The following is a 14690-nucleotide window of genomic DNA, read 5'->3' as shown; positions in this document are numbered from 1 at the left end:
GTGGCTGAAAGTCAGTGAAGCTTTAACTGCTGAATGCCGTCTTTCTCAGATCATCAGGAGGTGCTCAAATTTCACTCTCCGGAGCAGAAATGTATGTTATGTGGACAAAAAAAACAAAACCTTTCTTTTTCAAACAAGTTTTTCTTTTATTTGTCTGTGGGAAATGACTTTTTTTTTTAATGCCAGTGCGTAGGTTGTTCTTTGGTCTATTATGGAGACTGAGGTTACTATGGTAATCCTACAAACAGAAATCGTAATTGCTCAAAAACAATCAGGACATTAAGTGACACTTCTGAGACACCCAAAATAACTGGGGAGGTAGAAATATAAGCCCTCAGGTCTCTACACTGTTACATCTTTACATGAGTAAACAAAGTGCATTGCCAAGTAACTATTTATAGTCTTTCATTCAATCGTTTAAAGGCATTGAATACATCTGTCAGTCCATGGTTATGCTCCAACATGGTTCGGATGCAGAGTCCCTTTCTTCTTGTCTGTCCTCCATGTTGACAACACACTGCCTCTTTCTTTGCCTCGACTCCACCACTTCTGCTCCGGGGAAACCCAACTTTCTCTTGTAAAGCGATATGAGGTTACAGTGGCAGGGAGCTCTCTCAGGGGAGCGATCCAGCATCTGGGACAAGCTCCCTTCCACTGGGATTTCAGGTTCCGGTGTCTGAGGTGAGGAGGATCCTGTAGCGTGCGAGCCTGAATCAGCAAATTGGCAATGCAATTCCATATCCATGGTTTGGGTGTGCATTGTTGAATCATTGACCACTTCCTCTGTGAGATCTCTACAACCATCCCTGTGACTGTAGGAGGGCAGAGTGCCACAGACAAACAGATCAGAGTCATTCCCACATTTCATTTGGACGTCTAACAGACGCTGCTGCTCTGTTACAGGATCGCCCATCTCATTTTTTATCACTTCCCTGAGGGAAACCGCAGCAGGGTGATGAAGGGTACACCTTCTGCTCCTGCCCAAGAACCGACAGCCTCCTCCTCCACCTTTTCCCTGCTGCCTCATTCGCCTGCTCGCATAGATGTTTGACTCGTCAGAATCTTCGGAGCTCCCGTCGTACGGGTCCAAAAACTACAATTACACATGCACTCATTCATTAACCTGGGACAGCAGGATGCGTTTGCAGCAGAAACAGATGGATTATAAGGAGAATACTTACCAAAGAGTAACAGCCATGCCTTCCTGCAGGCCTGTGTGTTAACGGTAATGTCTGACGAAAAGTCCCACTCTCTGGTGTACTGCTCACACAACCCTGCTCAATAAGGATTTCAGTGATTTTTTTTTAATTTCTTTTTTTTTTTTACAGTTATTCAAATCAATGCGCCCTTCCCAAATTATGATACAGAGATCACAAAAGACAAGACTGTGGATGAAAGATAGTGTAGGCTCTGCGTGTGTGCCGAGTCCAGTGGTGGTGCCTAGATTATGGGCATGTAGAGTAGAATTAAATACCATTTTAATAGCTACATTGTCACTTACAATCACATACTTTTGTGTTTATGTGTGAAAAGGTTTCCATTCACATGTAAAGCAATACCATAGTGCTGGTGTCTGACCATCTTGGACTGATCTCCGAGTCAGAGTCAGTGCTGGACTCCACTTTACACATCTCCTGACAGAAAACAGAAGTCACTCAAGTTCACACTTATATGTCAAGTGGTTTAGATTTAAACATAAAAAAAGGGGGTCCAGAGCACACTCAATGTTGTGAAGAAATGTTACCAACTGATCTCACCATGTATTTGAAAGCAAGGTGGTCCATGTTGTTGGGCACATGTCTTTCCTTGTGATCTAATTGAAGAAAAAATATTAATTTGTAACATTAAAATATACTTTTTTAATACATAAATAAATATGTAGCTACAAAAAGCTACTAATTCAATAGTATAACCCATTCATGCAGTGCCAGATCATGTCCAAGAGAGCTAATAGGCTACTATATCAAATGAATAGCATGTAAAGTGAGTATACCTTTTTTAATTCTGCAAAAAAACAAAAAACTACCGATACCTGAAAGTGAGAGTTGTCGTCTCCTGTGTGCCATGACATGTGGGGCGTGTAACTTTCCTGGACCACGACAGAGTAAAAACCACACCACACAGATGTGTCTGTTGTGCAGTCAGGTAAGATGGTAGGTTAATTAACCAGCTTTGCACCTGGCGCCTTTGATATGACGCAGCCACAGGTGAGCGGCCTGCACACGAGTTCAAAAACGCCACTTGCGAGAGCATAGACATAAAGAGTAGACGCCTCATCGAACGTTGGGCCTATTGGCGCTGACGAGCGGTGGAGCCGCCATCTTGGCCCGGTCGCCCGCTCCACTCAGTGTAAGGACAGGACACGGTTCAGCGTATTTTAATATTCACAGTGGGATTAACAGTAATAGAATATTCTGATATATGATATATGTGATGTATGATAGGTCTTTACAAACACTATAAATATAAACACAACAAGAGAAATCATTTATAGAGTATTAATAGGCTGTATTTCATACATGAATACATAAATCTCTCTCTCACTCACTCTCTCTCTTTCTCTCTCTCTCACACACACACACACACACACAAACACACGCAAGCACACACACACACACACACACACACACTCAGAGAAAATTAAAATACATATTAATCAAGAGTATCAATACAATTAGGTCAGAGAGAGAGATGACATTTTGGACACATCTAAATACAAGTCAAACAGACACACTTCCATTTAAAGCACTAAAAAAAAAGCAAGAGCCGAACCCTATATGTTAATAAATATTTAGAAATGATCCATGCTCTGCCAGTCGCATAGTCGTGGTAGTGGAGAGGAGAGGGAGGGTCCACATTTGAGCGAGTGTGTGTGGTATAAAAATATATATAACATTTTGTTAAATCGATCATTTTCACACTGTTTTGTTCTTGTTTAGAGTGTAGCTCTAATTGGTAAAGACAGTGATGTTGTAGGAGTACTTTGTATCGTATCTAAAATGACTGTGTCCTTTGTTTTTAGGCAAGGTCTAATTATGTGAATGTCTTCTTTATAACATATTTTAATTATGTAGTAATTGTATTTAATGTGCAAACAAAAACACGGGGCATAGTTCAGTAATATCCATTTTAAATTATACAAACCATTTAAGATTTTTCCTTAGTTAAATAAATGTATGATTTTTTCTTTTCATACTGTTTCAACTTCTGTGGTACAACTGAACTAAAAAAGCCTGGACTCATCAGCTCTGGTTTACAAACATGTGACGTTCGTCCTGCTTTAAGTGGAGATGTGGAGAACCAAGTACAAATGTATGGAACATTTAGTTCAGCTGTGAGAATATCGGGCACAGAGTGGAAACACATGTTAAATCTCTAATTCATTCTTTATAATAAACCCCACATCATGTTGCTCCTGTTTGATGAAACAGTTTAACAGCAAAGGATATTGGTCAGATTCTGTCACTTCTCCTTTGATAGTCTAAACTTTAAAAAAAAAAGTGACATGACATGAAAAATTATCTCATAATTCATCTCAATGTCATGTTCAATATTTAAAAAAACAAAACTGAGAATATCTGAGGTGACCTGAGATGAACTGTCTCTGAAGTGTCTTCCTCTCATGAAACCCCAGCACATCCTCCGCTGACCTACTGCTGGAAATGTGCAATCCATTTACACTAGACCACATGTACGACAACCCCTCTCCTCCCTGCTTCTCCTTTCATATCTACACAGGCACACACACACACACACACACACACACACACACACACACACACACAGGCTTGCACACACACATCTGGCCGGGGGGTAAATTAACTAAGATTCCCACAGAGGCTAATCTCCATGCCTCTACTGTGACGAGATAATAATAATATAATAAGGGACAGCAGCTCCTCTGGCAGCTAAATATGTATCTACCTGCCACAGCCTGAGGGACTCACTATAACATTCAAAAATGCATGGATTTATGTATAATTGTTTAAAATTGTACTGTACCGTACTGATTATGAATTGTAATATTGTAATATTAGATTAGAGCAGGAATACGCTGCACAGTGCTCTGGCATCTTGTTCCTTCTGCTGCTCAACTCAGAGGCTCAACGAGTCACTCATAGAACTTATCTGGTAGGATGACCGATCCAAGATGGCGGCCGCATTTCTCGCGGCCCAACGTTCGATGCGGCGTCTACTCTTTATATGTCTATGTGCGAGAGTTGGAAAATCAAAAGTAATACGTCCGGTGTTTTTTTTTTTTTTCAAAATAAAACTCATATTGACCTTTCTGCTGCACGAGTACCGACAGCCTACACGTCACTTATATAGCTGTTAAAGCCATCCTGACCTCCATGTCAGTTTTTTCGTTTGTATATTTTATATAAAGTATATCTCCTGTCTTTAGAGAGTTACAGCTTACTTACCAACAACGTAAACTTTTATTTTATTTATTTATTTACTTATTTTATTGTCGTTTTATTGTATTTCACCTCATTATCTGTTAATTTCATTTTTATTGTTCACTTCGTTGCTAATGTTTGCTAAAAGCATCCAACCGTTTATCTTGCCTTGTTGGTTTGTATGGAAGTGAATGCGCTTTCTGTCTTTCTTTTGTGTTTAAAGGTGCTATGGACCTTTAAAAAGATGTAAACATAAACATTCAAAAACAGTCCTGGTTTATTTAAGTTTATTTACTGTTGAATGTATGTGAATTATATCAGCTGACAGGAAATCAGCAAGGGCCAAGGCTGTTGCCTAGCAATGTTATTCCGTTGAAAAAGTAACTAAAGTTATTATCATTATTATTTTTTATTATTATTATTATTATTATCATTATTATTATTATTATTAGACTTGGTGTTTTTATTTTCACAGATGTCATATTTATAATATATGGTTTTAAATAAGTATCATACTGCATCGTTGCTGTGGCAACTTTGTTATTCTAAAATACTACAGTCCGTTCCTCCTCCACCAGTTCCCCGGTAAACCGTTGGGGGGACGGGAGAGTCGGGATGTCAGCTCCATGGCCAAGGCTAATGGAAGGAGGCTTGGACACCAAAATATAAATAGATATTTGGGCTTTAAGGTATGACACATGCGCAGCAACAACTGGCCTGCCAAGGCTCAATGGCTGGCGCACTATCACAGAACACCTTGACATTGATCTGAAAAGTTATCATACTTGACTTGTATAGCACTGATTTTGTCACTTTACTTAACTTAATTTGTGATATAATAAAGACGTTAAAAAATGAAAATGAAAAAAAGAAACAGCCTTAGCGCACTCAAACAGCACCTGAGCAGAAACAAGGTACAGGTACAAAAAAAATCACCACCCTCAGTGTTGTCATGGAGATATGACCTTAACATACAGACTAGAATGTATTTTTTGTACCAGGCTTTAAACAGGTTTAATGATGCTGTGAAAACGGCCTGTTTAACATGGGGGTCAATGAGAAACTGCTTTATTATGAACACTCTGTGAACTGCAGAAATTCCAGCTTTTTTTAAATCAAAATGTATTTATCATCAAATAGTATGAACAATTTAAAAAGGAACAAAAAATAGTTGAAGACATTACAATACATATTATGGCAGACAGGTTCACTGAATTCAATAGCTGAGAAACATTTTTTGTTAGATTTGTCATATGACATAGACTCAACATATATATCTTAATTCAATTAGAAATAATGGGAATGAAGAGGCTACCTTGGACATTCTGACTTTATGATATGGAATTTACCTTGTAATATGAAGAGATGAATTATGTTAAATTTATTATTGTGAGAGAGGGAGACAAAAATAACAATAACTGCCTCATCAAAGTGATGCCTATCTGTAGTTTTAGCATTAAGAAAATTATCCAAATCTTTCCGAAAAGTGATACAACATGGACACATAAGGTACAGCTGTCATCAATGTCACAACATCTGGATATGTATACATGTAGGACAGATGTTGTGTCATAGCTTGAGATGTAATTCTCTAATTCTGTTAGAAATTAAAAGTTTAAATGGGATGAGCCAAGCTCTACTCCAGTTTTTTCATTAAAGGGGGAGTTCCAACGAGTCTTTCCATGAGAGCTTATGTTCCTTTTACTATGAAATCATCTTCTAATATGTTTATTGATAGATTTGTAACTAATAAATTGGATTCCATCTAAGTAAAGTGTCTGTTGAGGGTTAATAACCTCGTGTAGATTACTACAGCCATTCATTAGCTCTTTCAAACCAGTGGGGGTAGAGTCCCAGCCTCCTTCCATTAGCCTTGGCTCCATTACTGTGCGTAACATCCGGCCTGGGGGAAAGGGATGAATGTTAATTTCAAAGATGGCGGCGGAGGGAGGAGGGAAGGAGATGAACGAAATTAAAACTCAGTTCACCACTCGGGAAGGCGTCTACAAACTTCTCACTCACTCCGAATACAGCCGTCCCAACAGGGTGCCTTTCAACTCGCAGGGCTCCAACCCCGTCAAGGTCTCCTTCGTGAACGTCAACGACCAGTCGGGCAACGGCGACAGGATCTGTTTCAATGTGGGCCGCGAACTCTACTTCTATATCTACAAAGGTGTCAGAAAGGTAGCGTGCTAACGTGATACTGCATGTTAAAAAACACCACTGCTATCTTCGCCGGTGTGCAACTTCGGGCTTGTGTCGTCAGTTGTTAAATAACTCTGACAGGTGCTTGACTTTGAAATTAGCTGGCAGCTAAGTTAGCTCGCAGCTACGGTGGAGCTAACGCATCTAGCTATCCAATGCTAACGTTAGCTGCAGCTTCTCTCGAGGCCAGAGGCTGAATTCCGTCCCCAGCCCATCACTTTGTTTGTAGTTATGCTTGGATGGTAGATTTGTGAGTTTGGCTACTGGGGTAAAGTTGACTGTTTTATTTAAGTTGTCAGTGTTGACATTGCTTCTGTAACGGTTGTAGTTTGTGATGACAGTGACAGTCTTAACACCTGTCGACGCCTTTTGACTAACAGATGTCGACACATCACAATGATGCCGGTTCAGTGTGTGGGCGGTCATTAAGCTGCTGTCACCCTTTTGATTATTGGCACTCAGCAATGAGGTTGTCTCATCAAACTAAAGTGACTTGCTCTGCTTGTAGGGAAAGGTGTGGAGCATCATGTGTAATGTGAAGGATTTGTTTATTAAGGATCCTCATTAGTCATCACCGTAGTGAAGACTGTTCATCCTGGGGTCCAACACAAGACAAACATATTATAAAGGAGACAAACATTTTGGTATATCAGAACGATGAAAACATAGTCGCTTTTCATAACACAGGGTCAAATCAGCAATTCTCTCATAGTATAGCAACAAAAACATAAGAAAAAAGACGCCACAAAAAAAGGTACCCTTCAAGGCTCCACCACTTCACAATATATATTTGTATCCTGCTGATGTTCAGTCAATAATAAACAAGTACTGTAGTTATTGAACATTTAGTATTGTGATACAGGCTCTGCCACATGCTACATTTGTTTTTTTGTTTTTTTAAAAGCAGAAGTTACATGAAGGGGTTTCAACTAACAGCTGACTTGACATCACATGCTGACCCGAATTGGCTGACTTCTAACTTGAAGCAATGTGTCATAGCCTTTTAATTATTCACACAGAAACATGTGTGTCATCATCCCACTGTAAAACAGCATGAGACCGGCTAAAGGCTGAACTACTAGAACGGGTCCACAGTTTTTAGTGAAAGACAAAAACGACATGTCATAGTATCTAGTCTTGTTAATCCTGGCAATTCAAGTTTGACAGAAAATGTGAAATAAAGAGTTATTACAAAACAAAGCAAATTAGTCGTAAGCCTAATATAGACGGTGATATTTGTTTTCGGTGTTTCAATAATATTATAGGGGATCATTCACAATACATCACTGTATTTTTTATTTGTCCCGCCCCCAGTGTGCAGCTGAAAGAGATTTTTATTCCTCTGTTATTTTTGTGCTTGACCAGATACGTGGCTACATGTTTAAAACAAAAATATTTATTTGTATTTTGTATTATTCATTTATTTCAGACTTGTAATCCAAAGATGAGAAAAAAAACAAACAAAAAAAAAAACAACACATTGAGAAGAGAAAAAAGAAGAATTAACAATTTACACATACAGTCTGAAAAGGGGATGGAAGGAAGCAACGCTTATAAATTTCCAACCCCTCACCCAGCACCACCCAACCCAAAATAACATATTATAACAATACAATATATTGTAGTGGCACAAACAGACATACATGACAAACAAAACTGACATATAGACAGACAAACAGACAGACAGGCCCAAACTTTTCCTGCTTCTACACCCCCTCTTCCCTCCAGAACATATAGGCAACAGAGCAAGTGCCAGCCAGGCAATTAGCAGATAGACAGGCATTCAGACAGACAGGTGTTTAGACAAACAGACAGACCCTCAGACTGAGAGACAGGCAGGCATCTATACAGACAGGTAGGCAGAGCGATAGACAGACGCCTAGACGGACAATGGGTGTGTCCGTGTGTGCGCCCGCCGCGTGTGTGTGCGTGAATGCGCACCCGTGTGTGTGTGTGTGTGTGTGTGTGTGTGTGTGTGTGCGTGCTTGCGTGGCTGTGGAGCCCCAGCTTGAGGAGTGCGCAAAAAACCCCCCCGAAAAAACGGCGTCAGTCCGGCAAATCCTTCTGGTACTCACACATCATATTTCTTTTGAATATTATTTTAAACTGAATGAGATTTCCACAACTTTTCGCTTCCTCTGCCAGTTTGTTCCACACAATGACTCCCCTCACCGAGACACACATAGATTTAAGGGCTGTCCTTACATGTGGTTGGTACAATTGATTACATCCTCTCAAATTATATGTGTGATGAGCATCTCTATCTCTAAATAGGTTTTGAATGTTACCCGGCAGCATATTTTTTGATGCCCTGTACATAATTTGCGCAGTTTTATAATTCACCAAGTCAGCTAATTTTAAGTTAAATGATTTAAGGAAAAGTGGATGGGTATAAACTTCTTAAATAGTAAGATAGACTGTCCTATGTATTATAGACAACAGTTAACAAATCTATCAGCTCATAAGGATTTCCTGTATGTGTATATCCGTTCACCCCATCACCCCTGTTGACACAGGCTTAGTATGTATCATTTTGCTGATAATGGCAATTATTAAAGCACTGTCTAATATCCTGTATGTTGTTGTGAGGCACAAGTGCAGTGTTTTTGACTGGACCCTTGGTTTAAACTATTTTTTAGGACTAGCTTGACATTTCGTCTCTCTGAGGCAAGACCTAAACACTCACAGTCACATCTAGCGGTAATGGATGACCCACTGAGTCATCATCTTCCAAGAATTTTCCATTCTTCCAGTAGTGTAAACTGTAAATCATTAACTACTGGAACTGTTGATATACCGGTTATATGCAGAGTATATGCCCGGGGTGTCTTTTTCACTGCAGTAAAGCAATGTTTTTCTAACATCAAATACAAGCTGTGGTGAATGTCAGCTATTTCATGTGTGGCTGAAGGTCTTACAGAACAAATTAGAGTTCAGAACAAAAAGGTCTTCTTCCTAATGGGTGGAATTAATTAACAAAGTCTCCTTCAGCTCCTCTAAATTCATTGTATAACCGCATACTGTGCTCTAATGTTTTATTACTGGCAGTTTAACCAACAATAGCCTTTGTCCTGCAACAAAGTTTATAAAGTAATTTTAGATATTCAAATGGCTACTGCACTCACTTCATGTGCTTTCGTGCTTTCTCTCTTCAGGCTGCTGATCTGAGCAAGCCCATAGACAAGCGTATCTACAAGGGAACACAGCCCACTTGTCATGACTTCAACCACCTCACAGCCACAGCAGAGAGCGTGTCCTTGCTGGTGGGTTTCTCAGCAGGACAGGTACAGCTCATTGACCCCATCAAGAAGGAGACAAGCAAGCTCTTCAATGAGGAGGTAGGTGTCTGACGGATAGAGGTTAGATTAGTATGAGTTCTTTGTGCAGTGATGGTACAGGAAAAACTGGGGGAGACAGTGAATTTTCAATTTATTTTTTCACTAAATCCATTCTCATAGTGCTGTTCGTGTCGAGCCTTGTTGTCAGAAAGACATCTGCATATTTTTTTGTGCCATTGCATCTCATTCAGTCCCACAGATAAATGAGCCTATGAGCTACATGAGTTAAGAGCCGTCCACCCCAAGAACGATAACTGTAACGATGTGAGCATCCGTGTTGATGAACGGTAACGCTCAACAATAATACAGCAAAAGTTGAAGAATAAGATTACAACAATGTCTGTAGTAATATCCTATATAGGCTATAGACCGTAAAATAAGGGTATTGTCTACCAGTCACTGGGGACATCCGTGTCGCGGGAATAAGAGCAGAGCACCTGAACAAAAAGTATAATAACAATATCCAAAACACCTGCCGTGCCGTATTTGGATGGATTTTGATTGGCTGTTAAGTGATTCTATTGTTCATCAAACCGCTCTGAAAGTGATTCAAATTATATTGTTTGCCACTGTCGTCATCCACTTGAGTAAGAAATAATTTTTAAAACTATAGTTATCCATCTTGGTGCGGCTGGTCCTTTAGTCTACTACTCACAACAGACTGGGCTGTATAAAAGGTATCCCTCAGAAGATCTAAAATACTGTTTCAGATTTTAAACTGTAATGTCATTTTTAATGTATCCTTGTAATTAACTCTTCCACATTCTTGTGTGGAGGATCTAAAGCATCTGAATGACAAAAATGTTAATCTGTTCAAAGGATTTCCCCTCGCTTTTCTTGTACTTTATGCTATTTTTTGTGTTTTCCCTGCCCAGCCCATTTATACCAGGTGGCCTAGGACTTTAACAGTAGTCTATTTGAAAATGTAAAACTTTCAACATGTTCAGACTATCAATTTCTTGATGATACTGTGCTGACATAATTTTTTTCCCCTGTCCCTTTCTCCTCCCCTGTCTGCCTGTCAGAGACTAATAGACAAGTCCAGAGTAACATGTGTGAAATGGGTGCCAGGATCTGAAAGCCTGTTTCTGGTCTCTCATGCCAGTGGGAATATGTACCTATACAACGTGGAGCATACTTGTGGCACAACGGCACCACACTACCAGCTACTTAAACAGGGAGAGAACTACTCTGTACACACTTGTAAGAGTAAATCCACGCGGAACCCTCTCCTTAAATGGACAGTGGGAGAGGGAGCTCTGAATGAGTTTGCCTTCTCTCCAGATGGGAAGTTCCTAGCCTGTGTTAGCCAAGACGGCTTCCTACGAGTCTTCAACTTTGACGCGGTTGAGCTTCATGGCACCATGAAGAGTTACTTCGGAGGCTTGTTGTGTGTGTGCTGGAGCCCCGATGGAAAGTACATAGTTGCAGGCGGAGAGGACGATTTAGTGACTGTGTGGTCATTTTTGGACTGCAGGGTTATCGCCCGAGGTCATGGGCACAAGTCATGGGTTAGTGTGGTGGCATTTGACCATTACACCACCAGTGTGGAAGAGAGTGACCCAATGGAGTTCAGTGGCAGTGATGAGGACTTCCAGGATCAGATGATTCACTTTGGACGAGATCGGGCCAACAGTACGCAGTCTCGACTCTCCAAGCGCAACTCTACGGACAGTCGGCCTGTTAGTGTCACATACCGGTTTGGCTCAGTGGGCCAGGACACTCAGCTGTGCCTTTGGGACCTCACGGAGGACATCCTTTTTCCTCATCTTCCGCTCTCACGGACACGGACACACACTAACGTGATGAATGCTACCAGCCCCCCCGCGGATGCTACAATAATCACTAACACCTCTAGTAACACCACTAATGGAAACAACAGTGGTGCCAATACTCCTGGCATTAACTCCCTCTCTACTACATTACCACGCTCCAACAGCCTACCCCATTCAGCTGGCACCACAGCAATGGCAAACAACACCAACAAGGCAGGCAGTGGAGGTGGCATCGGCAGTGGTATTATGGACAGTGCCATTGCTACAGGTGTGAGTAAGTTTGCCACGCTGTCACTCCATGATCGGAAGGAACGCCACCACGAGAAGGACCACAAACGCAACCACAGCATGGGTCACATCAGCAGCAAGAGCAGCGACAAGCTCAACCTGCTGACAAAAACCAAAACAGACCCTGCTAAGACTCTTGGCACTCTGCTGTGCCCGCGCATGGAGGATGTGCCCCTCCTTGAGCCCCTCATCTGTAAAAAGATAGCACACGAGAGACTGACTGTACTCATATTTTTAGAGGACTGTTTAGTGACTGCTTGTCAGGAGGGATTTATTTGCACATGGGCGAGGCCAGGCAAAGTGGTAAGTTCTTTTTAACGTAGGAAATATGGGGAAGTGTCTTTCAATCTTAATCTGTCTTAAAGTAAGATGGTGGGCTGTAACTAAAAAAACCAATACACATTTTGAAAGCATAAAAGGACGTTTGGAATAGTATTTTTTAGCTTTTATAGTCCAATTGTCACACTCTGCAGGCAGGCAAATATCATATCAGAATTTGTTTAATGTACATCTGCTTTCCATTGAAAGACGAATATACCCAATGCTATGAAAATATTAGTCTGGTTATATAATACATTCTGATAAGGAGGATTTTTTTGTGTAGAACAGAGGGGGAAAGAGGACGTTAATCCATATGAAGTGTGTTCATTGGTTCATCATAATCATCCCACAATGCATAGCAGCATAGTGGAGAAGTCATTTGCATACACTCACATTTCAGCTTTTATGCAAACGGCTCTGTATTTGTCCAAAGAATCGCTGCAGTTCCTCACATGCTTACAGCTTAATATGTGCATACACCCTCGTATACTTCCCTTTGTCTGTGTTTTGAGAGACTTTGCCAAAACAAGGCACATGCCAGTCTGATAAGTAAAAATTAGAATAAAAGGATATATATATATATTAAGGTGTTTAACCTGGTGAAAAAAAATAACACATTTGATCCAGAAAATGATGTGTGGCACCATACAGCCTTTAGTGGATATCATTAATACAAGCCACTTTATACAAAAAGGTGCAATTGTAATTCAGTAATAGGAAAGAAATTTTAATTGAGTGTTTAATAGCAGAAGTGCAATAAAATTTTAATGTTCAAAAGTTGATGTTTGCCCTGTTAAAAAAGGACTAAAATGCCCTTAAAGGTCATATCAAGGGGTTATAAAAGCCCTCTGGAAAAACAAGTTAATTATCCGGTTATGTACATTAGAAGTGCCTTGATCAAGCAAAGCTTTCGAAGACATTATTAGTCTTGCGTTGTATACTCTGCATCCACTTTGACTGCTGTGCACAGGCTTTTAATGAAATGCAGGGGACCGGGATATCAAAAGAAGAGGCTAGAGGCAAATCTTTAATAAGCTATTTGTTGCTTGATTTTTTTGCTACAGTATGTGAACTTTCCCAATGCAAATCTCCTTGTTTTCCTTTTTCCAGGGTTTATTGTCATCCCAAAACCAAGCCAGCTCTCCCAGTGGAACAGTAGTATAGCCACAATATTTCTGCTGCTAAAGAACCCTGCAACCCAGAGTCTGATGCTGCTCTTCACCCTGCAAGCATTGCAAGTTTTCCTTTTCTTTTATACCCCTGCCCTCCCTCCCTTCGATTTTTGTTAATGGCTTTTCTGTTCTTTTTGTTTATCACTCACTTGACCTAGTGGAGGAATGAAGCAAGAAAAAAGGTGTGGTGCAATTGTGGACTATTGCGCTAACGTGCTATTGTTCTGTGGAGTTTTAACACATTTTAGAATTTTCAAAATCTTTCTTTCATGTCAAATCTCACCAGACTGTTGTCCCCGAATAAAGGTCAGCTTTGTCAGATGCAAACCAGGCAATAGTGGCTTGAGATTAAAGGGATAGTTCGTTTAATTTTCATAATCTGTGTGTAGCCCAGTCTCGGCTCAGGGCTACTGACTGAAATATTCATTTTGGATGAACTATCCTTTTACGACCCAAGTGCGTGAGCATCTGAAAGTTGTGCATCCATCCACATTCACCCACCACTTCTGTCTTTTCTTGAGTAGAATCTCCCCATCAACAACTTTGCACTGATTTTGTTATTTTGTTGTTTGTTTTTATAACTACTATAATGGAACATAAAAATAGGTTGAGGACTGCCTTGTTGCACTCGGCTTTAACCTCCTCAGTCTTGAAATCTGAATCTATAAAGTTGGATGCTGCAATCATAGTCTTTTTAAGGAAAAAAAATGTTTGCACTTAAATTAGTTTATAAGAAGAAGATAATGGCTTTACGTTTTTGGGTGTGCTCAGAACTCACAGATGGCTAATAACAGTAGGTGAAGTAAAATGATAAAAACTATTAAAACCTTTATCTATTGAGCATTTATTTTAATATTATTTCAGATTCAAATCTGCTCTGTATCATAATGTGTATATTGTAATTAATTGATTTGATGGGGGCCTAAGCAAACTACCATTACTCCAGTGGAAGTTTTGTCATTGATAGTTATATTTCTAAAGCCTAAAGTATACATATTAATAATATTAAAATAATCTTGAATACACCGTTTTCTGTTCCTTTTTTTGTTCACCCACATGTACTGTATTTACATAACAAGGCTGTTGTGTCTCCAGCGTGGGAATTGCTTTTATTGTTAAAAGGTTGCAGGAAAGTATGAGTCTTCGAAGCTCAGGAAGATGACGATTGGATCCCAAAAGATTTGATACATG

General features: G+C 40.0%; 1 protein-coding gene across 1 annotated transcript; it reads left to right on the top strand.

Moving 5' to 3' along the window:
* Positions 1-6320: 6320 nt before the first annotated feature.
* wdr20a (WD repeat domain 20a) lies at positions 6321-14369 on the top strand (the record flags this gene model as incomplete). The annotated part of the gene is made up of 4 exons (XM_083924470.1): positions 6321-6584; positions 9761-9943; positions 10969-12309; positions 13438-14369. The coding sequence occupies 4 exons, from the start codon at positions 6321-6323 to the stop codon at positions 13489-13491; spliced, it is 1842 nt and encodes a 613-aa protein (XP_083780596.1). The 3' UTR covers positions 13492-14369.
* Positions 14370-14690: the final 321 nt, after the last annotated feature.

Source organism: Echiichthys vipera (assembly GCF_963691815.1).
Source record: "Echiichthys vipera genome assembly, chromosome: 12".
NCBI classification, from domain to species: domain Eukaryota; kingdom Metazoa; phylum Chordata; class Actinopteri; order Perciformes; family Trachinidae; genus Echiichthys; species Echiichthys vipera.
This window is presented reverse-complemented; position numbering and strand designations above follow the sequence as displayed.